At 40.7% G+C, this 27,970-nt stretch overlaps 2 protein-coding genes across 2 annotated transcripts; both read left to right on the top strand.

Annotated features, from left to right (window-relative positions):
- The first annotated feature begins 996 nt into the window (after positions 1 to 996).
- LOC121931532 (tubulin alpha-4 chain-like) lies at positions 997 to 7,760 on the top strand. Its single transcript, XM_042469394.1, has 5 exons — positions 997 to 1,120; positions 2,545 to 2,764; positions 4,294 to 4,442; positions 5,424 to 6,104; positions 7,446 to 7,760. Exons 1-5 carry the CDS (start codon positions 1,118 to 1,120, stop codon positions 7,737 to 7,739), a joined length of 1,347 nt encoding a protein of 448 aa, XP_042325328.1. The 5' UTR covers positions 997 to 1,117; the 3' UTR covers positions 7,740 to 7,760.
- A 6,255-nt stretch (positions 7,761 to 14,015) lies between these two features.
- Positions 14,016 to 27,375, top strand: LOC121930483 (tubulin alpha-8 chain). The gene is made up of 5 exons (XM_042466872.1): positions 14,016 to 14,145; positions 17,847 to 18,069; positions 22,417 to 22,565; positions 24,902 to 25,582; positions 26,927 to 27,375. Exons 1-5 carry the CDS (start codon positions 14,143 to 14,145, stop codon positions 27,218 to 27,220), a joined length of 1,350 nt encoding a protein of 449 aa, XP_042322806.1. The 5' UTR covers positions 14,016 to 14,142; the 3' UTR covers positions 27,221 to 27,375.
- The last annotated feature ends 595 nt before the right edge of the window (positions 27,376 to 27,970 follow it).

The raw sequence follows: 27,970 nt of genomic DNA, 5'->3' as shown, positions 1-27,970 counted from the left end.
TGGAAGTTTTGCCCAAACTGTGTGTGTATGTCCTTTCAAGTCACCTGTTGACTAATGGTGACCTCATGAATTTCATAGGGTTTTCTTAGGCAAGGAATACTCAGAGGTTGATTTGCCACTTTTTTCCTCTGAAATATAGCATCCAGCACCTGGTATTCCCATCCAAGTGCTAACCAGAGCTGACCCTGCTTAGCTTCTAAGACCAGAAGGGATCTAGTGCTTTTAAAATACTGTATTAAGGCACCTTGTTCAAACTAGGGAAACTTAACCCACACAAAGGAGATGCAAGCACTGAGAGGTATATCACTAAGAACAAAACCCAACAATAAATAATTGTTTAAATACACAAAAGCAGGAGGACAATTGGATGGTGATGGTGGTTTAATGCAATGTATTCTGTTTTTACATTATTTTATAAAAACACACTTGTGGTTGTGCTTGCTTTGGCAGCACATACAATAAAATTGGGAAAACATCCCTGCGGTCATTAAAATTAATAATGACTTGCCTGGCAATGTTAAGCTCCCCCAACAACAAAACAAAAACAGACAAAAAAAACAAAAAAACAGTTCCAAGGTCTCTGTGGATAGGTCTTTGGCCTGATCCCAAATTGTTCTTATGTTCTTAGCATTCTGGCCAGTTTTCTTGGCATGTATTTGGAATGTTTTCTTGGCATGTATTTGGATGTTCAGGGAAATCTACTCTCCATGGGGGAGGCATTTAAATGTGTGGAACCCCCCCCCCTACCTTCAGTGTGGAGAAGGAGAGACCAGGAAAGATTTTTAGCACTCATATCTGCTCAGAGAATGAAACCAAAAAGAGAGCAGACTCTCTGTTGTGATTGAGGTATGCGTACACTTGGATGTTGCTGAGCCTACCTCCTGGATGCTGGTGTATAGGTTTAGTGATGTGCATGAGCAGCAGGAGGGGAGAGGCAGTTGCCAAGGGTGATTATGACCTCTTTCTTCCCCTACACTGTGATGCTTAAGGACACTCCCTAGGGATGGTGTGCATGGCTTGGTGCCAAGCTGCTTAGAAGTGAGACAGCAGTGGGAACATCAACATCCACAGCTGCTGTTGCAAATCAGAAAGGGGAGTGTACACCACTGGAGGCACCATGGTAAGCAGGAGAGGGGAAAGTGTGCTCCCTTCCCCACCAGGAAAGATCCCAGGTTCTAGGAAAGCAAGATCATGGAGGGAGAAGCCTTTCTTTGCCACCTGCTCTCCTCTGGGCGTCAGTCAATGTGATGAACCTTTGGACCCCCATATGTTTTGGACTAACTTCCACATTTACATCCTGGGAGTTAGATTCCAAGATTCCATCTGGAGCATCAAAATGGAGAGATTGTTCCATCCCTACAAAGGGGTCCTTTATAAAGCAGTGTACATTGAGAGGTATGGCTAAAATGAAAGGCTGTGTATCCCACCAGTGGACCTTGTGGTTCTAGGCAAAAAATAAAGTACACCTTGAAAAACTCAGATCTGTTCACCCTGCCCTACGACTCCTCAAAACTGCTTTTTGTCTCTCTTTTTTTATTTTTGAAGACAAGTAGGGAGACCTTCCTTGCCCTGGTTCCCTCCTCCAAAAGTGGGGAAAGCAACCAAAGGTGGATAATCTTTTCCAACTAACTTTGATCCAGGCTATTAAGGAGATTTCAGCAGTCATCCACCGAAACATACAACAATGTAAATACAACTAAGCTTGCAGTCTTAAAGCTACTTACTAGGAAGTAAATCTCACTGGGCACAATGAAACTGACCTCTGAATAAACATTAAGACTGTGATTTCTAATCTGACGAATACAAGCTCTTCAGTTATAAGTTATGAATCAATAAAAATATAATTGAATTGGGAGGATAGGATTAAAATCACCTCTTTAGGTATATGTTAGCATATTGGTCAAGAATAATGGATTTCCGGTTAAGCTATAACAAAGCTGGAAGGCACATGTTGACACACTACTTAGAAAGAGTGTTTCTTGTTTTCAGGCCAAGTTTTCAGGGTCACTTAAAACGCCAGATTAGTCCTAGCAGTTACCATACTTTCACTTAGGGGTTTGCTTAGTCTACCTCAGATTTATGTGGATGGGTTCAAGATTTGGTACTGCTCTTTAATACATATAAAAACATATATACATATACATATAAAGATTAATCCATATAAAACGTAATCCACATATAATACATAAATACAGCTGTGTAAAGGTAAAGTAATGACTGTGCCTTTTTTGCGAGGGAACAAAATACAGTGGGCCCTTGGTATCCGCTGGGGTTTGGTTCTAAAACCTCTCATGGATATAAAAATCTGCGGATCCTCACATCCCATTACATGCAATGGCATAGTGAAATGGTTTCCCTTATATAAAATGGCAATATCAATTTGTTATTTGGAATTTTTATGCTTATATCTATATCTATATAAATATACGAATATAAAATATTTTCAGGTCATGGATGGTTGAATCCACGGATATGAAATCAGTGGATTTAGACTGTAATGTGTGTTGCTTGTTTTCTGACCTGACTCTGTCCTCTGCTCTGTAGCGTGAATGCATCTCCATTCATGTTGGCCAAGCTGGGGTTCAGATTGGCAACGCATGTTGGGAACTCTTCTGCCTGGAGCATGGAATTGAGCCAGATGGAACCTTCAAGGAAGATACCATAAGTATTTGCGATGACTCCTTTGCTACATTCTTCAGAGAAACAGGCACCGGGAAGCATGTGCCACGGGCTATCATGGTGGATTTGGAGCAAACTGTAGTTGGTGAGTGTACGGTGAATACAGCACTAAGGAAAGATCATTGTTCTGCATCATAGTGTTGAACCTTATGATTCTCTCTCTCTCTTTACTTAAGCTTTATTTCTATTTCTTGGTTTAATTCAGGAACTGGGATGAAGTATAATGCCATTGCCATGTCAACAATACTGCTTTATGGTTCATTTGTGGGCTTAATTCAATGTTTTGTTATAACCTTTACTGCTCTGTATGGCTTATGATCAAGATACTTAAAAGAACTGTCTTTAATTATCAGCCCAGTAATACATAAGGATTTGCTGTTATTTCTATTATTGGTGGCCAGTGAGGTATTGCCAGTAACTGAAAGAATTCTGCAACACTTAGTTGGGACTTACAGTATAGAAAAGGTTGCAATTTGATGTTATCAGAATGACTCACATGGAAAGTAAGACAAGAAAAAGAATGAAAAGGTAACAACATGTTTGAGGGAATATGGTTTTCATGCACTTCCTAAACCAATTGAACTGTTGATGAAAGAAGATGTATCCCAGAGACTCCCAGATTCATCTAGAGAAGCTGGATCCAATAGAACAAATCATCACAAAAAGTATTCCTAGCTTTTAATAAAAATATAAAAATAAATTATGAATTATTATATTTTAAAGACATTTTCTGTAAGGACATGAATATGTTTTATAGTTGTAGTTTCTTTCCTGCCATCTAGATGGGGTTATTGTATTTGTTGTATGTTTTTTGATTATAAATATATATTTTTAAATATATTCATGTGTTTCCTTCCACATGAATTTACCATTCACCTTGATAAGTTGGAAAGGAAATTGGAAATTGGAAATGAAGTAGTATCACATCACTCTACATCTTGGACAGTTGTGACATATGAAAGACCTCCTCCATGGAAATCTTACCAGCAATATCTCAGAGAGATATTGCATTTCCCCACCTCTTTTTTCAGCTCAGAAATCTTAGCAGCAGTGCCTCCTGTTTTGCTATACATCCCCCTACTTTTTGGGACATCTGGCAGGATATCTTTTATGATAAATATATCTAGGGATGTTTATGAAAATTGAATGACAGGTGTGGATTGCATGGTAGGGAGTAAATGTATATGTGACTGGTTGATGGAGTGAGGAGGTGCCATTTGATGATGTGATGAGAGTGAGGATGATAGAAGCTTCTAGGGATCTCCTCTTCAATGGTTTGAAATTTCGACTTGAAATTTAGTACTGCAACTTGAATAACTACAATACACACTGCTGAATTTTGAATTGTCTGGCACAATATCCTGATGACTGATGATTGCCACAGACAGACAGCAGACATTCTCTCTCTCTTTTTAATTACAGATGCCATAACAAACAAGAGCAGAGGAACTTTATTGCAGACAGCATATGGACTGAAATACTCTAGTCTTCCAGTTTCTAGATTACAGTTAATTAACTAGACTGGCTTCCCAAAGCTGGTTGTCCTTGCATTAAAATTTAACAACTTTTTGGGAAGTCCATTTCTTGATCTGATTTTAATTTTAACTTCTACAGATGAGGTGCGGGCTGGAGCTTACCGTCAGCTTTTCCATCCAGAACAGCTCATCACTGGCAAGGAAGATGCTGCCAATAACTATGCCCGTGGTCACTACACCATTGGGAAAGACAGGATTGAGATAGCATTGGATCGCATTCGAAAACTGGTATGGCATGATTAATTGAATGCAACCATTTAAGTTGCATGTTTGGCTCTCATTGGGATAGTTGGTGGATAATACAAGACATATGAACTACAGGATCTCTTTCATTCAAACAGATGAATATTTAAAACAGAGTGTGATCAAATTCAAAGAACAACAGGGTATCTAATTGTTTAATAAGTTTACAGGAGAGGAGATTTCAGCTATCCTAATTTTTCCTGCTCCAGCATGACATGTACCCCCCTTTCTCTGATGAAAGTGTGGGAATTTAAGATGAACTCCATATTCACCTTTGAACCTAATGAGGACCAAACCACACATGCATGAAATAATCCTTTGATTAGGATTGGGTTATCCTCCTATGCTGTAGTCCCAACAAAAACCGCCCCTTCCCAATTTCTATTCCCCCAGAAAGTAAGTTCCTATTGACACCATAGTATGCTTCTCTCCTAGCAGTTTTGCATAGATGTTTTAACTAGAATACAAAAAAATGCATAAAAATGCTGGAAGGCACTGATACGTTCTTCCTCACCAACCCTTAATTCTTCTCTAAAGAGAAAGGTATCTGAGTTGTACCAAATCTCAGGTTTGCCATTTAGAGTGTGGTTTTATATTGTATTTCCTGGAATGAGCAGACCAGAGATCTGCTAGTACATGGATTGTCATCTCATCCAATGTCACATGTGGTAAATATATGGAGGAAAAAGAGATGCCTTCCTTTAATGCTTCTGTTCCTGAATTTTTATTCCTCTTCGCCTGTTTTAAAAGGTCAGAATAAACTATTGCAGAGTCCTACTTGAACCCTACCACTTAAGAACACATGTGAAGAAACTTATATTCAAAACTCCATCTAAATCCCACCCCACCCCACCCCAAACCACTTACCTATATATAGACAATAATTACAGTGCAGTGTAAATCTACAGCGCTATATAAATAAAGTTTAATAATAATAATAAATCTAAATTATGGTTTTATTTTCAGGCTGACACTTGTTCTGGTCTACAAGGGTTCCTGATTTTTCACAGCTTTGGTGGAGGCACGGGCTCTGGCTTTACCTCCTTGCTGATGGAACGCCTTTCTGTGGACTATGGCAAGAAGTCCAAACTGGAGTTTGCCATCTATCCAGCCCCACAGGTTTCCACAGCAGTGGTGGAGCCCTACAATTCTATCCTGACCACCCACACCACTCTGGAGCACTCTGACTGTGCCTTCATGGTGGACAATGAGGCCATCTATGACATCTGTCGTCGTAACCTGGACATTGAGCGCCCCACTTACACCAACCTCAACCGCCTCATCAGCCAGATCGTCTCCTCCATCACTGCTTCCTTGCGCTTTGATGGTGCCCTGAATGTGGACCTGACAGAGTTCCAGACCAACCTGGTGCCCTACCCTCGCATCCACTTCCCATTGGTGACCTATGCTCCCATCATCTCCTCCGAGAGGGCTTACCATGAGCAGCTTTCTGTGGCTGAGATCACCAGCTCTTGCTTTGAGCCCAACAACCAGATGGTGAAATGTGACCCTCGTCATGGGAAGTACATGGCCTGCTGTATGCTCTACCGTGGTGATGTGGTGCCCAAAGACGTCAACGTAGCGATTGCTGCCATCAAGACTAAGAGAGCAATCCAGTTTGTGGACTGGTGCCCAACTGGTTTTAAGGTGAGGAGGGATAAAATTATGTTTTCCTTCTCCCTGGAATGGTCACTGGTATGGCCTTCAATATACCTTGTTTATGAAGGGCTTAATAATGGATCTTTAATAGCTGTTTCATGGGCATGCTATGAGCATGTTTTGTTGTATAATTAAAATTCAATGGGGACATCAGGGCAGGAGTTCAGACAGATGTCCTCAGTGCCACTCCATGGAGTGAGCACATGGCAACCCTGAAATGTTTCAGGGCTGGCTTACCATGTTTTAAAATAGGTAAGGAGGAGTGATTTAGGATACTCTGAAGATCTCTGAAAAGAGCTGGATTTTATTAAAATCCAGTGTATTTAGATGTGTTGTTGTTTAGCATGATGAATTTATATTTAGTTGCAGATGCAAAGGTTTTCAACAATATAAAAATACACTACCAGCATGAATGGAACTGTAAATTCACTGATCCCATTCCCTATTGGCTTTTCCTATATAAATCTGAGCTACGTTCCCACTGTACGATCTGAAGTGAGATGTTATGTTAGCAACCAGAAGGCATTTTGCAGCTATTCCATCTATTTTATCCTTAATGCATTTTCTACAATAAGAAAAGTGATGGAAGTAATGACTGAGAGCCAACTTGTAGTGGTTTGAGCATTGGAGTATGACTCTGGTTCAGATCCTGGCTCAGACATGTAAACCCACTGGATGACCTTGGGCAAATCACACTCTCTCAGCCTCAGAGGATGGTAATGGTAAACCTCCTCTGAAGAAATTTGCCAAGAAAACCCCATGATAGGTTCACCTTAGGATCACCATAACTCAGAAATGACTTGAACGCATTCAATAACAACAAATAACCAAAAATGTGAACTGTGGGAAAGAACATTCTCTGGAGACCACAGGTCTCCTGCCTCAGGTAAATTCCACAAATGAGTCAGAGTGATTGCATGATAAATATTTCTTCTGGAAGCACCAAAGTTATGGACAATTTTCAGCATAGAAATGCCAGTGAATAGCAAACGATAGATAATTCTACACCCATAGAGAATCATGGGCCGTGGTAACTTTCAAACATTATTTCAGGAAATATTTCACTTTAATCCAGTGATTCCCTATCCTGGGTCTCCAAATGTTGTTGGAGCCTACCTTCAAGCTTTCCTGACCATTGGCCATGCAGGCTGGGGATTCTGAGAGTTGAAGTCAACAACCTCTATGGAATCAGAATATGGAATCACTGTTTTAGTCTCTTTCCTCACTCTAAGAGTCATGATAACTATAATGGTTTGAACAGACACTATTTCTTTCTTCTTCTTCTTCTTCTTCTTCTTCTTCTTCTTCTTCTTCTTCCATTCCAACCAGGTTGGCATCAATTACCAACCTCCTACTGCAACTCCTGGGGGAGACCTGGCCCAAGTCCAGCGTGCCGTCTGCATGTTGAGCAATACCACAGCCATTGCTGAAGCCTGGGCGAGGCTCAACCACAAGTTTGATCTCATGTTTGCCAAGAGAGCCTTTGTGCATTGGTATGTTGGTGAAGGCATGGAAGAAGGGGAGTTTGTCGAAGCTCGAGAGGACCTGTCTGCGCTGGAGAAGGACTATGAGGAAGTGGCAACTGACTCCTTTGATTCGATCCTTGACAGCGAGGCTGTTTAACAGTTTGCTCCTCTCTGTAAACCAACTTGTCTTTGTCTTCTTTTTTATCTTCTATGTTGTGCAGGCAGTACATTTTGGGATTCAGTACTGTACCAGGCAGGGTTTCAGCCTGTGTATTATCAGTCAGTTCTGACCAGCCCTTGGAAAAGTTACCTTTTGGGACCACAGCTCCCAGAATCTTCCAGTCAGCAGGACAGCTAACCATAGGGGCTGGGCAAAAAACATTTGCTCACAAGAAATATGAAATCAAAGAGAACAGATAAAGAATCTGAAACATATATAGATAAACTGGAAGCATCTACACTACAGAAAAATAGTTTGGCACCACTTTAATGCTGTTGAATTTTGGGATTTGTGGTTTTGTAAGATATTTAGCTTTCTCTGTCATAGACCTCTGGTGTCACAACAAATTACAAATTTCAGGATTCCATAGGATGGAGCCATGCCAGTTAAAGCAGTGTCAAACGGTATTAATTTTGTAGTGTGGCAGCAACCATAGTTCAAAAAGCCTTCCAAGCTCTCATGCAAAAATAAGCCTCCTGGCACCACTGGGCCAAAAAAGGTCAGGTCAAACTTCAGTTCCCATGAAAATGTCCTTCCTTTTACTGGTCTAAACAGCTAGACCAGTAAAACACATACAACACAAAACATATTTGCTTCACCTTATTTTGCTTTCAGCTAACAAGAACTGATTTGGCAAATTGTTCTCCTGGCAAAGGAGCTCTTTTAGATTCAAAACAGGTGGTAGGGCAGGCAATCGTGCCTTGTGGAGGCATCTGGAAGTACAACTGTCCATTTTTATGGTGACTTTTTGAAAATAGTCCCAGGGGCTGAATTTTCTCCACCTATACTTTCTTCCCAGTTTAGGAGGATATTGGGCAGGAGTGTTATCTGTACACACACTATATTTTCCTTGTTCAGCAGAAGCGGGCAGTTGAAAGCAAAGGGCAAGCAGGCGTTCCTCTGTTGGAGTATTGGCATCAATGCTTGTTCTGTAGATCTAAGTTTTTTCTTCAGAAGAGAGGTGTCTTCTATGCAGGGAAATGGATGTATACTCCTATGGCCATTTGATCAGTGTGACTGTGAAGAAGTCATTTCCCATACGCCTCTCTTTCTGAGGGGTCAATAAACCTTATTGCTCTTTGTTCAGTCTCTTTTTCCCTCTACAGTCACCAAGCATGGACGCAAAAACCAGGCTGTGCTACTAAAGATGTCTTTTTCTTCTTACTCACACATATGAGAGTCGGCTCTAGGGACTTTTCTACCAAGTATAGTTTTCTCTACTGATTAGTTATTTTTTAGAACCTAGATGTAACAATAAAGTAAGTTTCTTTTTACCTACCAATGTGTCCTGTTTATTTACCAGAAGCTCAGATCTAGTTGTTTTTACCAAATACCTGTACAGTATATGCTTGTTGCTGTGTTGGTGCTGCTGCTGCTAAACTGATTTAACCACAATAACCAAACCATACTTCTAACATCTTCCTGCTTCTTATATATGACCATCTTTTTGGTCTTCTGCTCCTGGGCAGGACTCAGAATTTCTTTTTGTGATATGGCCAAGGCCAATGGCAGCTTGTTAACATAACATTTTGGCTTGTGCAAACCAGCACACCACCCCATTACTTCAGAACCCTGTATTAGGCAGAACAGACCAACATAAAATAGCATACCAAAATGAGCAGGAGGGCAAATGAAAAATGATGAACCTATAATAAAAAAGAGCAAAACTGTCAAGTATTAACGAGGAGAATCAAAATCAAATATCTACAAAAATACAAGGAAGTCTATATTATATTTTAAACAAAACATTGTAACCAAATTACAGTGAAATAGACACATTGCTCTTAATCTGGGCAGTGCTAAAAGCATGAAATTAAATGATGATAAACAAATACAGAAACAAAGTATCCCCTAGAAATTAAATGAAACAGACAAATAATAAAAAACTCAGGCTTGGAATCATCCAGCCCTTGAGATGAAGAAATAATAATAATAATAATAATAATAATAATAGTAATAATTTATTTTTATCCCACCTCTCTGACAGGATCTTTGGTATTGGATATCTCCTCCTTCAGTGCACCACATATCACATGCCCTGGCTGAACCAGAAGTTAAGGATTCTAGCCTTTGTCTTCCTGTTTTAACATTTATGTGCTTCACTTTCCCTTTTCTGTCACATTGCTGTTGTGGTCCAAATACTGTTTTGCCTCTGGTGCTCCACTGATACCACCAGGGACGTAGCCGGAGGGGGGGGGGTTCTTGGGGTCTGGACCCCCCCCTTCCATTAGAAAAATGAATGGTGTGTGCTGCTGCACCGCCACACTCAAGCCCCATTATAATGGTGGCACTTAGTCTGGACCCCCCCCTTCCTAAAATCCTAGCTACGTCCCTGATACCACCCCACCAGTGTCCTCTTTAGCCAGAGCCTGGATGTCTAAGGGCCCAAAGGGTATATTCTAAGTACAGTCGGCCCTCCTTATCCATGGATTTTTTAATCCATGGATTTAAGCATCACCAGCTTGAAAATATTCCAAAAAGGTATACATTCCGAAAAGCAAACATTGATTTTGGCCATTTGATCTAAGGGACATCATTTTACTACTATACCATTATATTTAATGGGACTGGAGCATCCCCAGATTTTGTTATCCACAGGGGAGCCTGGAACCAAACCCCAGCGGATAACAAGGTCCCACTGTAGTTCATAATGGCAGAATCCAAATTGAGAGCAGTTAAGTTTAGATGAACACAGTCAGTAGTAGTATCAATGTCAGTCCAAGGTTTAGCCCAAAGGGGATCCAATATAGCAGGAATCAGGATCAAACAAGGATCCTGGGCAGGACAAGAAACCATGTCTCTGTGTGTATCTCATTCCACAAAACCATCTTGACCCAGGCATACAGGTAAACCTGAGCACCAGACTCTCATCATGGCCTTGTCTGCAAGCATTCAGGGAGAAATCCTTTTCTTGAGGAACATGTTGTCCACAGGGAGGCGAAGGAATCTTTTTTTTTACAAGCTGTGTCCTTTCTTGTGTCTTCTTGAATTCATTACCTGGGGGCAACTTTCCACAGCTTTCCCCCCTGAGGATCAAGGGATGTCTGGAGTGATCTATTCTTCCAGGCCATCTGGGCCAGGAGGATGTGGTTCATCTTTGGCAGAAGTACGAATCATGTAGCCTTCCAGAGGCTGTTAGACCCATCAGCCCTAGCCAGCATAGCCAATGAGGAAGTATACTGGGAATTGCACTCCGATATAGATTTTCTAGATCTAAAGGCCTAGTCTCCAGGCAGGAGGTGAGGATGCAAATTTTCCAGTTTTGGGGAAGCTTCCTTCTTCCTTCCTAGTCATTATGGTGCCAGAGCTCATCCTCTGCTCTGCTTTGTATCCACCTTCTGGCTGGAAGCAAGTAAACTAGATGAAATGTTCTTTCTCCCTGCTCCCAAAGTAAGTGAGAAGAAACAATCCCCTCACTGAACCTTTATCGGGGAACAGCCCAGATTTTAGCTAAGAACTCTTAATTTTCCAAAAATACGCTCTCTCTCTCTCTCTCTTTCTTTCTCTGTTTGAATGACAAGCTATGAGCAACTGTGGTTGATACTTAATGGAAAATGCTTACTGACATTGCCACAGGCTGACCTCAGACCTCAAGGTTTGACCCAAAAACCTCAGGACATGAGATGATCCTGAACTTGCAACTCTAATCGAGCAACATCTGGAGGACTGTATGATTTCTCATCCTGTGTTTTAGGATTTTGGCTAGCCTGAGTGCTCATTCAGTAGTGAGTACAGGAAAGGAAGTATGTAACAGTTTTAGGGTAACTACCCATGCTCTTGTTTGTCAAAACCACTGGTTCTTTAGGTCTGTTCTAGTGTCTGTATTTCCAAAACTGCATGAGTGCTTGCTCGCTCGCTTGTGCAATTGAAATGCCAGCTAGTTCACATTATCATCAAATAGCTTGGAGCTAATTTTACATGAACCAACATGGACACAGCTTGATTTCCACTAAGAAAACAATAAAAGATTCCATCTTGTATATTATGTCCACTTCTGGGCACCACAGTTTAAGGATGTTGACAATCTAGAATGTGTCAAAAAAGAAGGTGACTGATACAGTAAAAGGTCTAGACATCAAATTCTATAAGGCATGGCTGAGGTCTGAGGAGAGTATGTTTAACTAAGACTGAGAGAACAGATGACTGAGAGGTGATATGATAGGTGTCTTTAAATATCTGAAGAGATGTCATGTAGAAGATGGACGTTTATTTATTTTCTGCTGCTCCAGAGGATAGAACCTGATTCAAGTACAAGAAAGGAGATTCCAAAACACTAGGAATAACTTCCTAAGGATAATAATAATAATAATAATAATAATAATAATTATTATTTATGTTTCCCCGCCTCTCCCAATGGATCGAAGCAGGGTTACAGACTACTTGAAATTATACAAAGCATGAATACAATTCATACACATGTAAACCATTAAAACCATTAATTCATTAAAAACATCAACAATTAAACAATTAATACATTCAACAGACATAAGGCGGCAGAAAATTCTTGGTCATGTAATGTCAGGGGGGTATGCTTGACGGAAAAGTTCCGTTTTTACTGCCTTTCTGAATGGCCCCAGGGAGATTATCAAGCGAATCTCCTCTGAGAGGCTGTTCCACAATCTTGGAGCCACTGTAGTAAAGGCCCTTTGCAAGGTTGACACATATTTAGTAGACGCTGTTTCCATTAAATTCTTTCCTGATGTTCTAAGAGTGCAGGGCGGATTATATAGGGAGATGCAATCCTGTAAGTAACCTGGGCCCAAGTCATATAGGGCTTTAAAGGTAATAACCAACACCTTGTATTGTGCCCGGAAGCAAATGGGAAGCCAATGAAGATCTTTCAAAATAGGTGTTATATGGCCAAGCCTAGATGAACCGGTGACCAATCTGGCTGTCATATTTTGTACTAACTGGAGCTTCTGAACTTGGTACAAGGGTAGCCCCATGTAGAGCGCATTACAGAAATCTAACTGAGGGATTACCAGAGCATGTACCACAGTTTCAAGGTCCCCTCGGTCTAGGTAGGGTCGCAGTTGGTGTATCAACTGAAGTTGATAGCAAGCACTTCTGGCTGTCGCATCTGCCTGAGATGTCAATTGCAGGGACGAGTCCAGAAGTACTCCTAGACTGTGAACTTCGTCCTTCAGGGGAAGTGTGACCCTGTCCAGGACAGGTTGACAGATTTCCTTCCTTAGACCTGAGGGACCTTTCCCAAGAACTTTCGTTTTCTCTGTATTCAGTCTGAGTCTGTTTTCCCTCATCCAGCCCATTACGGACTCCAGGCAGGCATTCAGAGGGGAGATGACATCCTTTGACACTGTATCAGTTCGAGACATAGAGAAACATATTTGGGTGTCATCAGCATACTAATAACATCACACCCCAGATCTCCGGATGATTTCTCCCAGTGGTTTCATGTAAATGTTAAATAGCATGGGAGACAGAATGGCGCCTTGGGGGACGCCAGATGTCAGCTCCCTCTTAGAGGAGCAAGTGTCCCCCAGCTTCACCATCTGGAATATAACCGAGAGGTAGGATCAGAACCACTGGAGCACAGTGCCCCTGATACCCAGCTCCCTCAGGTGTTCCAGAAGGATACCATGGTCGATGGTATCGAAAGCTGCTGAGATGTCCAAGAGCACCAGCAAGGTCACATTACCCCTGTCGGTGCCCAGACAGAGATCATCGACTAAGGCGACCATGGCAGTCTCCACTTCTGAAGGAGGGTAAGACCTACCCTCCTTCAGAAGTCTGTGATCTCTGCTTTGTTGAAGGTTTTTAGACAGGTTAGATGGCCACTTCTCAGGATTGCTTTAGCAGTGAATTTCTACACTGGCAGAATGTTGGACTGTATATCCCTTGGAATTCCATCCAACTGTATTCTGTGTTCTGTGAGTCTCTGATTATATAAAATTCTATCCAAAATCTGAATTGCTTCAAGTTACTGGAAATGGAGGGAGATTAACTCTTTAAAACATTTCAGAAACAGAGTTCTGATCTATGATCCACATTATAAGCTCAGGTGAATAGCTGAACTTGAACTATATTTGCATTCCATGTAAAAGGGATGAGTTTAAAATTATACATATAACTCTATGTAAAAAGCTGATGATGTAACTGGGTCAGGTTGTGTATGTGTGTGTGTGTGTGTGTTGGGAATTGTGACCTCTTTCCTCCTCTGCTCTATGACACTGATGGGCAAGAGCAGGTGTTTGGTGCTGGTGCCACTTAGACTCCTGCACTTTAGCTCAAAGTGATACAACGCAAGTAGTGAAGAACAGAAACTGAGACTTCTAACTGCAGCTGACCAAGAAAGGAAGCGAGAATCACCCAGAACATTATGGTAAGAGGGAATATGGGAAAGAGAGTGAGAATGAGAGGAAATGATATTGTCCCTCCCTTCATTGCTCTGCTCTGAAGGTATGCTTCTCACAAAGAAAAATAAAAATCAGGGAATGTTTTAGAGTGGATGGCTTCTTTCATTTTTTAAAAATTGGTTTAATATCATTCATACACTCAAAATCAATAATAAAAGTAAAAAAATGTAAAAGTTATATACAGTAATTGGAGAGCACTCAATGTGAAATCATCTCTACATCATTATGTATCTATAATGTCTTTCGTATTAACATATACTTGATTTTCATTTCCTGAGATTACTGAACCCTGCTTCTTATATCCTTTTTAACTGTCTGGACTCTTCTTTACTTTAATTTCTTATATCGTTCCAAAATGGATTGCTTCTTTCATGACCCTCAGTTAGGTTTTAATGGTTCCTTTTGACACAGACATTGAGCTATTTTCTGAAGTAACCAAATCCTATACATTCTTGCATTAGAGTTAGTTCCCCTGACCTTACTTTGAAAGGCTCTGCTTCTGAGTAAACATGTTTAGACTGTACAGTATCTAAGGACCACTAAGATTGTAAAGTATCTTTAGACAACCAAAACCTGTGGAACCTATCCAGATATTTGTACCGTATAAAGAAATTAATACCACTCTGTTCAGACGGGAACAACATATTGACAAAAGCTAAAGCATTTAATATTGGCCTGAATTCTATTATTAGTCATATCTAGAGTAGAACTGTTGTTGTTGATCTGTGCCTTCAAGTCATTTCCAAATTACAGCAACCCTATGGTAAACCTAACATGGGGTTTTTCTGGGGCTGAGAAGATGTGACTCACTCAAAGTCACCCAGTGGGTTTTCATGGCTGAGTGGGGAATCAATGCAATTGTCTATGTGTTGATTCACCATTCAACAATTGATTCAGTAGGTCTACTCTAGTTGTGACTAACAGGGTTCCAGCCCTGCAAGATCCTAACCAGCAGGATCCTGGTCATAATTTCCAAGTAGGGGTGAGAAGAATTAAATAATACAATTCAGGACTACAGTGGAATGCCAAACTTTGACTTCCAGGTAAAAAGCTCAGGACTCAGAAATTGAATTATGGGGTTTCATTGCCTATGAAGCTTCCAATGCTTCATTTAGATCACTTCATTACCAATGGAATAGCTGTGTCTCACAACCAAGGAGCTGAAGCTAGCAAGTGTAATTCTTTGAAAGGGATCAAAAAAATTATGCCTCTCAAGAACAACAACAAAAGTTATTAGAAACAATAGTTATTAGAAATGTAAGAAAACTTCCTGTGTAGCTATATCACTATCTTTTTCCTTTTGGTAGAATTCAAAGATATAGCTGTGTTAGTCTGTAGAATCTGTGGACGTTATCAGACAAGGGAAATTGGAAGTATAATCCAATGGCAATCCGAATGCAATCATGGGGTTTAACGTTATTGTATGATAGACTACCAAACGCACTTTTGGGCAATGGGAAGTCAGTCCGAATCCAATCATGGGGTTTTATGTTATTACGTGAGAGGTGATCACATGCAATTTCGGGCAATGGCAAGCTACTTTTGGGCAATGGGAAGTCAGTTCGAACACAATTCGAATTCACATAAATTCGCTGAACTAGCGAATTCACGTGAATGCGTTCTGGCCCCACTTTCTTTCCATTCTAAATTAAAGAGAAATTCCTCCCGTGTGATAAACTCATGTGTGCAGAGAGATGTTGTAGCACCTTTGAGACTAACTGAAAGAAAGAAACTGCCTATTTAACCAGGAACACACTCGAATTAACTGAAGCTGTGTTTGGGCTTTTTATTATGTTCTGAGTGATAAGCAAAAGTACTCTCTGCACATGCTCATATCTATAACCATTTTTCTGCTTTACTGTTGTACCTAGCTTAAATTAAGCTTTGAATTTTGAAAGTAATTGAGATGATAACAGTTAATTCCAGTTCTTGTTTCTGTACAATTGCTAGTTGTTCAACAACCCACTGATTCTGCTACTACAAAAGCAGGTTAAACATACACATCTTTTTATCATGAAGAAAACAGGATTTTTGAGGATGTTTTTTTCTTAATAATCTGTATGCAGAAGACCTCCAGGTTCAACCTCCAGCATCTTCAAGCAGGGCTGGGAAAAACTGGTACCCTTGCCAGATACATTGCTCTTGGATGCTTTCCAGATGTTTGGATTACAACTCCTCTAAAAGACAACCAAAGAAGCCAGTGGCTAGGGACTGTGGGACTTCCAGTCAAAAATGTCTGGAGAACATGAGGTTGTCTTCCTTTGCTTTGAAGGACACTCACTTAAATTGACCAATAGTCAGTGAGTTAGTACAAGGTGGTTTCATGTGTTCTGACAGCACAATACAGATCTTGTGAATGACTTTATAGGTTGGTATTCTAGCCTTAGAAACGTAGGGCAATAATAATGTATATTCTAATTTTGTGTATGGTTCACCTTCTGTTCAGATTGGAGGACTTTAGAGAGAGTAAATGTGGTGTACTGGGTTGAGCATTGGACTATGACTCTGGAGACCAGCGTTCACATTCCTGCTCAGCCATGGAAACCATTGGATGAACTTGGACAAGTCACATTTTCCCAGCCTCAGAGAAAGACAAGGGCGATCCCCCTCTGAACAAATCTTGCCAAGAAAAACCTGTCATAGATTCATCTTAGGATCACAATAAGCTGGAAATGATTTGAAGGCACACACAACAGCAACAATGTCTTTTGGGCTGGCACTTTCCAGCTTGGAGGTGGTTTTTCTTCTAGATTTGCTAGCTTATACATGCTGCATAGAATAGAAAGAAGAATGAAGAGCTAAAAATGTTTAAACCTTCTGCCAGCTTTCATACTCTTAAATTCAAATCTATTTATAAATGTTTGAACTAAAATATTTGCCCACGGTACTTTTCTGGTGAGTTGTAGGAGTTACAACAGGAAATATTTTTGAAATGGCACTGCTATCTCTGCTCCCAGAAAAGAGTTAAGGAATCAGGAGGCACCACAGCCTTCTTAGGTTACACTCCACGAAGAAACCCTGTCTGGCTATAGTTGCATCAAGTCCTAGTTGGAAATAAAAATAAACCCGCATGGTACATGGGCCCCTTTCCAAGATTTGTCAGAATTCAAATGGCATCAAGGCTCTTCTTTCTGCATCCTTGTACACAGGTCTGTACATGGACTCATCTAGAGAATGCATAGCTGACAGTGAAGTTTGCAGACTTTCTTGACATTGGCATGTGGAGTATTGCAGCTGGAGCAAACTCTTTTATAACCTGGTTTTGCCCCTGTTCCCTATCATTCAGCATTTTTCAGATGTGATGGACACATCCAGATTTTGTTTTATTTTGTTGAAATAATTAGGTCCTAACAGTGCAGATTCAGATATTTAAAGCATGCCAAAACAACAGAATCTCAAATTAACTTCAAGACTAATTAATTGATAATAGTATTAACCTTTGTAAACTACAGCCCATCAGATACATACCATGTTAACCATGTGTGTGTCTATGTTCCTTCAAGTCACTTGTCCACTTAGGTGACACTATGAATTTGTGGGTTTCTTTGGCAAATCTGTACTTTTTTTCTGAAATTTCATCAGTAATGCTCCAACAAAATGTTTTCTTCTGAACTGATGTTCAATGAGCTCTGCTTGTTCTGACCTTTGCTCTGTGTTTATTCTGCAGCGTGAATGCATCTCTGTTCATGTTGGACAAGCTGGAGTTCAGATTGGCAATGCATGCTGGGAGCTTTTCTGCCTTGAACATGGCATCCAGCCAGATGGTACTTTCCAGAATCAACAAAATAATTTGAATGATGATGACTCTTTTACCACGTTCTTTAGTGAAACGCGTAATGAAAAGCACGTGCCACGGGCTGTTATGGTGGACCTAGAACCTACAGTAGTAGGTGAGTGCAACAACTTGGCAAGTGAAGACTATTTAATGTGCATCAGTGCTGGGAATCAAAGCACAATGACAATTGCCGTGGCTCAATGCTATGGCACTGTGGGAAATGTAGTTTGCTATGGCACCTGAGCTCCAGTGCCACAACAAACTACAATTCCCACAATTCCATAGCATTGAGCCATGGCAGTTAAAGTGGTGTCAAACCGGACTGTTGCTGCGTGCGGATGCAGCTATACTAAGGCAGACAAGATGCCTGCATCTTTTACAGTTGTACAAAAGAAGGAATTTGTAAACAGGTGCAAAAGTTGTATCTACTCAAATTCCATTACTGCAGCAAGAAAGTAAAACTACCTAGCTGTGTCTAATAAATTCATTTTATCTAAAATGCATGTCTGCAACAGAACCATCATGTAATGCAGGGGTAAGAAACTGAAAGTCTAGAGGACTGCATAAATTCCCTGGGAGACCTTTGAGGGCTGCCCTCCCCATGGCATCCCCACCAAAAACCCACCCAAATTTCCCCATAACTAACCCCAATAGGAGGTGTAAAGGCATTTTTGCGATGTTTTTAGCCCTCCTGGGGTTTTGTTCACCTCCTGTTTTTTAAAAAGGGAGTTGTCAAGCACCTAAATTCACCTAGGAGATGATAAAAATTGGGGAGAAATGCCAGAGGGCATTTTGGGAGTAAAAAATGGCCAGAATTTTTACTGAATGTTACCTTATGCATACTTAGCTGATTAGCAGGGGTGTTAAGAAACCCTGCTAGTGAATTGCAAGGATGTGTATTGGGACACGGGCATAAATAATCATGTGTTGGCTTGCAATGCATATCAGGCACTTTCTCGGCTCTGCTATATACTGTACTAATATATAACAGCAACTCTACTGGATACGGATGCTATGAAACTGAACAATTCTAATTCTTGCATATATATATCCACTTACAAAGATGTAACTCCCATACAGGAGTCTCATAGAATCATAGAAGCCAAACTTTTTTTAATAATAATAATAATAATAATAATAATAATAAGAAGAAGAAGAAGAAGAAGAAAAGGGGGGGTTGCCCAAAAGGTCTTTTTCTTTTTTGAAAAGAAGGTTTTTATTTTTAATTTTCTTTTATTTTTACTTCCAGAAGCCCTTAAACAGCCCAGGAGTAGCCATAAGCAGCACCCTGATGTAATGAAATGCTTGGATTTACAGATTCCTCTGTAGCGCCTCTGGTGTATTATTATCTTTATAAATAAATTCCAATGCTGTCTACAGCTCTAGTTTTTTGAAACACTGCCTACAAGGAATCTAACATATTTTTAAAAAGAGGTTTCTGGATTTTCTCCTTAAAAGTGCAAACAATATGACTTTCTGGAAGTATATTTTGCTTGTTCCTTTTGTGTGAGATTCTTTCTACCAGTTTTGAGAGAGTGATACATTACAAAAGGGCAGGGGAGATAAATTCACTGGTCACAGAGTTTAGATACTGTCCTAAGCTGACCTTTTGCATGCACTGTGTGAAAACATTATTCTACGGCTTCCCTGTGCCTTTTCACACTACACAGTTATAACACTATTTGATAAGTCATCTCCTACTTATGTCAACCCTAAGGTGACTCTATCATTGGGTTTTCTTGGCAGGATTTGTTCAAAAAGGGGTTGCTTTTGCCTTTCTCTGAAGTGGAGATAGTGTAACTTTGCTAAAGGCCACCTAGTGGATTTCCATGGCTGAGTAGGGATTCAAACCCTAGTCTCCAGAGCTCTAGTCCAATATTTAAACCACTATGCCATGCCGGCTATAGTTCACTAACTACTATGTTTCCACCCTATGGAATCCTGGGTTTCCATAGAATGTTGCCATGGCAGTTAAAGTGAATTAGAGCCTCTGAAGTGGAATCATAGTGCTATAATGTGTAGTGTGAAATGGCCATTGATCTGGGCAGAGTATTGGGGTACAATGGTAGAAGCAGGGGTGCTGGGGTCTGCAGCCCAACAACATCTGGAACAAAGCTTTGGCAATTATGTTGAAGAAGAATGAATATAATGGCATGCTGAGGTTATCCATAAGTAATAGTAATAGTATCCACTGGGTCCCAGCTATAGATGGATGTGGATGGCTTTGGCATGTAATTATACTTGTTCTTTTTCAAAGTAACTTCCAAAGCCCTGGAAGGTTGCATGATGCCCATCTGCAGCTTGGCCTGATCTGTGGATCAGGCTATAGCATCAACATAATCCCCATTTGGCTTCTAGGGATCAAGCATTCACAAACTCTGCATAGAATGAAACCAGAAAAGAAAACAGCATGTAAGATTCATGCACACAGAATTAGAAACAGATAGAAGGCCTGGAATTCTCTTAGTATTGTGCATATATGTAACTTCCTTTGCACATACAGCTGTACTTTTTCAACTATTATGCAATGGATGTATTCAGTTCATCATTCTGAAAGCAGAGTTCCACAAGTGAAACTACAATCGCCCCTCCATTTTCATGGTGAATCTGTTCAAGCCCCCCCAATAAAAACCACCAATATTCATGCCCCAATATTTAATCATGGGTGCGCCCCCCCCATTTTATCTCCCTACATTTGCCACTCATGCATAAGCGAGGGATGTGGATCCCAAGTCCACGAAATGGAGGGGCAACTGTATTTCACATAGACCTAATACTCCAGATTAGGGTACAACCATTGAATCAACTGATTTGAATTATGTGTTGACTGATCATTCAACCTTTGCCTGAGTAGGTCTACCCAAGTGCGTACTAACAAACAAAATTCCAGCCATGCAACTGAACTTTCTTGGATAATAATATTATAATAATAATAAAATTTTATTTGTGTTTCCCCGCCTCTCCTGATGGATCGAAGCAGAGTTACAGACTACTAAAATCGAAATACATACAACAATCTTAAAAACACTAAACAGTAAAATGTAACATCAATAATTTATCAAACCATCAAACATCCAGGGAATGTCGTTGTCATATAGGGCATATCAGTTATCACTCAGCAGGGGGAAAGCTTGGTGAAAGAGCATGGTTTTAAGTCTCTTTTTAAATGTTTCCAAGGGGGTTGTAAGGCAGAGCTCGTCAGGAAGGCTGTTCCACAACCTCGGGGCCACTATTGTGAAGGCCTTTTGAGATGAGGAGACATATTTGGAAGATGGTGTTTCCAATAGATTCTTGCCGGATGTTCTGAGTGTGCGGGGTAGATCATAAGGGGAGATGCGGTCCCTCAAGTAACTCAGGCCCAAGCCATGTAGGGCTTTATAGGTGATAACCAACACCTGCAGAACTATCTGTCAGTGCCTTCGATGTTCACTTTATTCCAAATCAATCAGTGTGCATTCCCATTACACAATGGGACAATAAACAATAAATAAACACATTGGCAGAAACACAGGACCCTTCCACACTGCACAGTTATAGCACTCCAAGGCCACTTTAACTGCCACAGTTCCCTCCTATGGAATCCTAGTGTTTGTAGTTTGGGGAGACAATAGGGCTCTCTGACTGAGAATTCTAAGTACCTCTCCCTAAATTGCAAACTCCAGGGATGTTGCCATGGCTGTTAAAGCAGAATCATAGGGGCTATCTGTATGGGCCAAAAGACCCATGTTTCCTCCCAGCCTCATGTCATCCTGTTTGGATGATGTAGACCAATACCCTTGGGCCAGAATTGGGCTGGATCTGAGCAGATTGGATGTGGATCTGGCCTGATCCAAGTCAAAAGGGCCTTAATGTGGGTCAAAATGACCTGCAATTTGCCATGGAGTTTCTTTAAAACTCCATAGCAAACCCTAGCAGACCTGATGGTCCTATGAGTCCCTTCCCTTCCTCCACTGTCGCTGCTACTGAGACACCCCATTACCATGTCTGATGTAGAAATAGGGCACTTGGCCATGTGGGGGCAGCCAGTCATGGACTCCGTTTCCATGGCCCTTGTGATCGCTTCTAACTATATAATTTTATGATTCTATGTCAAATGTGATGGGGGGGGGGCTTCCCAGTAGTAGTGATGGTAGAGGAAGGTAAGAGACACATGGTGGTAGCAGTTCCCTGGCCAGCCTGGGACTAACTTGGGTTGGGACCTGAGCCCGGGTAGCATGATCTTGACCTGTGCTATCCTAGTCCATCTGCTCAGCCCCATAGTGTTATAACTGAACAGTGGAAAGTGCCCACAGTCAGTTGCACAATGTTGGTATTCAGGGAAAGGATGGTATAGTTACTGTTACATGCTTGTAGACAAGCCCAATGTAGCATCTCAGTCAAGGTCTTTGACTAAACACATCCATACTAATGAAGCATATTCATAAGAAGTTTAATCAAGGCATATGCTTCCCTTTGTTAACAGATGAAGTGCGGGCTGGGACCTACCGCCAGCTTTTCCACCCAGAACAACTGATTACTGGCAAGGAAGATGCAGCTAATAATTATGCTCGTGGTCACTACACCATTGGCAAGGAGAGCATTGACATGGTACTGGATCGTATTCGTAAGCTGGTGAGTACAAGCCCATCTATTAAAAATGACATAGTTGAGATCAGAAAGCAATAGAAAACTGGAGTGACAGAAATTCTTATTTTGTTCATATCAGTTACTGCTATACAGTAGTGGGCTATGGGATGGTGTTTGTTAGAAGACCAGTAATTTTTTAAAACTTTTACCTTGAGGGAGCCTATTCCATATCATCTTGTTTGCCAAGGAACCTCTGCATGTCTAACTAAGGTAGGAATCACGAGGTCCTCCAAGTGCTGCTGGACCGGAACTCCCAGCATTCCTGTTACTGTAAATGTGTGGAGCTAGTAAAGTTTCCACTAGCAGTTACAACCTACCTGAATTAATTTGGAGATACTCTCAGCTATGCAAGAGGGGGTAACATTATATGCAGGATCCAGTAACAGCTATACCAGTACTCACTATAGAGACCCCAAGGTTATTTTTATTAAGAAAAATAGAACGTAGCAAACATACTAAGATAACACATTCAAATCACAGCACACAAAATTAACAGAATACAGGAAATTGGAAGGCAACACCAGAAACTAAGGTTTGGTTGGGGCAATAGATATGTGTCTTGAAGGCAAAGGTCCACAGAAAGCCAGGAAGAATGAAGACTCAAGCCATGATGTTTGCGTATACAGGTTTTTGGAGAGGACAGGAGCAAAGACTCAAACAAAAGCTTGAGGACAAAAGTCATGCATGTGAGGAAAACAGGCTGCCGCAACTGTAGCAAAATGGTTTCATTTTGGGGGTAATATTTATATGCTTAATCCATGAGAGTTCCTTTGGAAAACAAAAGTTTGATTTCCTCTAATGGAACCTGAGAAAGTTTATAAACTGAAGAGATTGTTTGTATGTTTGGGAGAATGAGAAGGTTTAATTGTGCTTGATCATGCCTCTTGGACTTTACAACACTTAGACAAAACTAAGAAGTATGTTGAGAAACACATAAAACAATAATAATAAAAGGGGATTTTTGTATTTTTTTTGGTCTTGTTTGGTCTGGCAGAACTCATACTTCAGTTGTTGGTTTCATGTTTTTTTCAAACTTATTGAAGTAGCCTAAAGACCAAAAAACAAAACAAAACCCAGATAGGGAAAAAATACCACCCTCCCCCCAAGGAAGAAATAATGAAAAGAGGGGAAATAAAAATAAACTTAAGGAATAGAAAGACATGGGGAGAAAATGAAACCATAAATTATAACAATTTAGCCAGTGGTCACCTTAGCAGTGATTTTTTTCATTTCAGTAATTTCATTTTTTAAAAAGTGCCCATCGTTCTAGAAATTTGTTTCCTGCAACAATTGTTGTTCTCTCTTCCTATATGGTAGTTAATCCAGTCAACCTGATACCATATATTCACCAACAATATTTGAACAAAGGCAATTCTTTCATTCTCCATATTTCAGCAATGCAGATTTTGTCTGTAATCCAAAGAACTGAAACTTCTAACTCTATTACATGAACTTCACATTTCAAGAGAAGCAGTTTAGAATTACATGCTAAGTCATACCCAGTACATTCCTGAACCGTATCCAACACTTCACTCCAAATTTCTCGTTGTTGTTGTTGTTGTTTTACAAAATCAGAAGATATGCAAACAATAAGCGTATGGGGCATATTTTTCTTGCAGATCTTGGATACTTTATATGTGATGAGCTCCAGCTTTGGATATTTTATATGTGTTGAGCTCCCACATTTTAAAATATATTTTCTTTAACACTTGCACTGATTAGAACAGAAAGGGTTGTATTATACAGCGATAACCAATCTGATTGATTTGTTGTGAGTTTAATCTTAAAGAGATGTTTATTTTAATATAAAGCAACAGTCAGTTATGAGATCCTCTTCCAGTAATCTGAAGTACAGTAGTACAGTCCAAGTATAGTGTTACCATATGATGACACTCACATAGATCAGCTCTGTTGTCAGTTTCTAGCCACTCAAAGCCTTAAAGATTCCAGAATTCTTAGTGATTAAACATGACAATAGAGCTAGTGTGGTGTAGTAGTTTCATTGCTGGATTATTGTTCATGGTTTGAATCCTGCTTGGGCATGGAAATCCATTGGGTGCCCTTCAGCAATTCACACTCTCTCAGCTTCAGAGGAAGGCAATAGAAAACTCCCTTTGACCAAATTATGCCAAGAAAATCCTGTGATAGGTTCGCTTTAGAGTCACCATAAGTTAACAAACATGACAATGAAATGCATTTGAAACTAGTTTGAGTATTGACAAAATGATCTTTAGGCAGGGCAGACAACACCACACTGGGGTAAAAGGGACTTTGGAAATATGGAGGCTTCACCTGTCTTGTAAATATGGTTCTCCTTTCAGACTGATGCCTGCTGTGGTCTACAAGGGTTCCTGATTTTTCACAGCTTTGGTGGAGGCACGGGCTCTGGCTTTACCTCCTTGCTGATGGAACGCCTTTCTGTGGACTATGGCAAGAAGTCCAAACTGGAGTTTGCCATCTATCCAGCCCCACAGGTTTCCACAGCAGTGGTGGAGCCCTACAATTCTATCCTGACCACCCACACCACTCTGGAGCACTCTGACTGTGCCTTCATGGTGGACAATGAGGCCATCTATGACATCTGTCGTCGTAACCTGGACATTGAATGTCCCACTTACACCAACCTGAACCGCCTCATCAGCCAGATCGTCTCCTCTATCACTGCTTCCTTGCGCTTTGATGGTGCCCTGAACGTGGACCTGACAGAGTTCCAAACCAACTTGGTGCCCTACCCTCGCATCCACTTCCCATTGGTGACCTATGCTCCCATCGTCTCCTCTGAGAAGGCCTACCATGAGCAGCTCTCTGTGGCTGAGATCACCAGCTCTTGCTTTGAGCCCAGCAACCAGATGGTGAAATGTGACCCTCGTCATGGGAAATACATGGCCTGCTGCATGCTCTACCGTGGTGATGTAGTGCCCAAAGAAGTCAATGTAGCAATTGCTGCCATCAAGACCAAAAGAACAATCCAGTTTGTGGATTGGTGCCCCACTGGATTCAAGGTGAGCAAAGAAAAGTGGGTGCTCTGTCTTATGGGACTGTAGCCTTAAAGTGCCCAATGTAAGTGGTGTATAAAATGCTCTTTACATGTACTGCACCTCTATGGGAGCCATTCTTTCTTTTTGTAAGTTGACCTTATGCAGGCATTGAGTTTGAATGATTTAGCTCTGTGGATTGGATGAGGCCAATATATTATTATTATTATTATTATTAACCTTTATTTATATAGCGCTGTAAATTTACACAGCGCTGTACATACAATCTTTTAGTTAGACGGCTATACAGTATATTATATAATATATTATATTATATATTGTATATTATACTGTTTAGCAGCTGCATATTGGAAAAGTAGACAAGCTTGGAGTTATGCTGGATCACACAGTTGTGGAAAAACCTGGCAGGAATGTGCAGGGCTTGTTGAACTGCAGATTGCTTGTCTGTTTCAAGAGCTGTCCTTTTATAGTGTGCTAGATAGCACATTTGCTTGTGTAATGATTAAACCAGCATAATGCTGCTTATGCTCTAATGTTCATTAGAATATAACTCATGCCCAATGGCCTAAAATCACAACCAATTGCAGAATGGTATTTACATATGTGTAAGACACCAACAGGATCTTGACCTGAAATTCCAGCAACCAAAATGTTAGGGGGTTGGTTATCTCCTTTGTGAAGCCAAATTATCAGTGCCATATAGTGGATCCACTCCAAGTTTTAATGATGGCTATAAGGAATCATAGGAGAGCCAGTGGTGTAGTGGTTTGAGTGTTGGACTAGGACACTAGGAGACCAAGGTTCAAATCCTGGCTTGGCCATGGAAATACACTGGGTAACCTTGGGCAAGTCACACTCTTTCAGCCTCAGAGGATGACAATGACAAACTTCCTCTGAAGAAATCTTACCAAGAAAACTCTACAATAGGTTCGCCTTAGGGTAACCATAAGTAACCATAATGACTTGAAGGCACACAGCATCAACAGCTGGAGCTATCTAACAGACAGGGCCCTATCTCCAAAACAGGTTCAGTCTCTGGAATAGCTCTGTTAAAAGTTATCTAAAAGCTGAAAATTTACTGTTCCAATGATGTGGGAACACTAAATGTCACTTGCATCATATATCTCTGCATATCTCCAGGATGCTGACATTCAGTTCCAAAGCAAGTGCCATAGATTCACCTTGGTTTACTGCTAGAAAGTATTATGTCATTCATGTTTCATCCAGCTGGGCTCACAATACCTATGAAGGTATTTTTCAATGGAAAGTCTTGTTTTGTCCTGTGATGCTGCTGTATTAGCCCATCAGCTTTTTAATTTCTGCTTCTTTGGTTCCTTTTTCCCTTGCCAGGTTGGCATCAATTACCAGCCACCTACTGTAGTCCCCGGGGGTGACCTGGCTCAAGTCCAACGTGCTGTCTGCATGCTCAGCAATACCACTGCCATTGCTGAGGCCTGGGCGAGGCTGGATCACAAGTTTGACCTGATGTACGCCAAGCGAGCTTTTGTGCACTGGTATGTGGGTGAAGGCATGGAGGAAGGAGAGTTCTCTGAGGCCCGAGAAGATCTGGCTGCCCTGGAGAAAGACTACGAAGAAGTCGGGACTGACTCGTTTGAAGAAGAAAATGATGGGGAAGAATTTTAAAAAAGACAGTTTGCCCCAGACTGCACATGAAGGCATTTTTAGCAGCTCTTCACTGTGCTAGGGGTACACTTTTATCAAACTCTCTGCAACACGACTTCTGTTTGTTTAATAGGAACTGGAAGAAGAAAGAATAAAAGATGCATGGTGGAAATGTCTGATGGAGTGCATCTTACTATATGTAAAAATTAGACCATTCACCCTAAGATGGAGTTTGCAGAAACTTCTTTCATTACGTTGTCTATTATAAGAACATCTATCCTGTTACTTTCCCATGCTCAATAGTCTATGAAAGAAAAATAAATACAGGTGTTAGTGCTAGTATTTTTTATGGTAGACGTGGGAAGAAACATGGAAAATTTACTATTTTGGGCCACAGCTCTCAAAAACACCTCTTTTAGTAAAAAAATATAATTTTCCCAGGCTCTGGAGACACAGGTTGGGATCCACTAGTTGACATTTAGGCAATTGCCACATTGCTAAGGATGTCTGATTCCCAATATTTTTAACAGTAAGGAGGACACTCACTCCCCAATCTATACTGTTGAAGTGAAGAGAGAAATAAGTTGAGTTATATAGGAATGGGTCCCTTGTTTAGATGTTTGGATGGACAGTGTACTCTGCTCAGGTCTGATACGTATGAGTTTATCACACGGGGGAAATCCCTTGCAAAAATGGGATTTAAAAGGTAGAAAAAAACAGCAAAAGCAGGTTGATTTTCACACATGTCGTTAAACTTGGGTTAACCCAAAC

This window comes from Sceloporus undulatus, chromosome 5 (genome assembly GCF_019175285.1).
Source record: "Sceloporus undulatus isolate JIND9_A2432 ecotype Alabama chromosome 5, SceUnd_v1.1, whole genome shotgun sequence".
Classification (NCBI taxonomy): domain Eukaryota; kingdom Metazoa; phylum Chordata; class Lepidosauria; order Squamata; family Phrynosomatidae; genus Sceloporus; species Sceloporus undulatus.
This window is presented reverse-complemented; position numbering and strand designations above follow the sequence as displayed.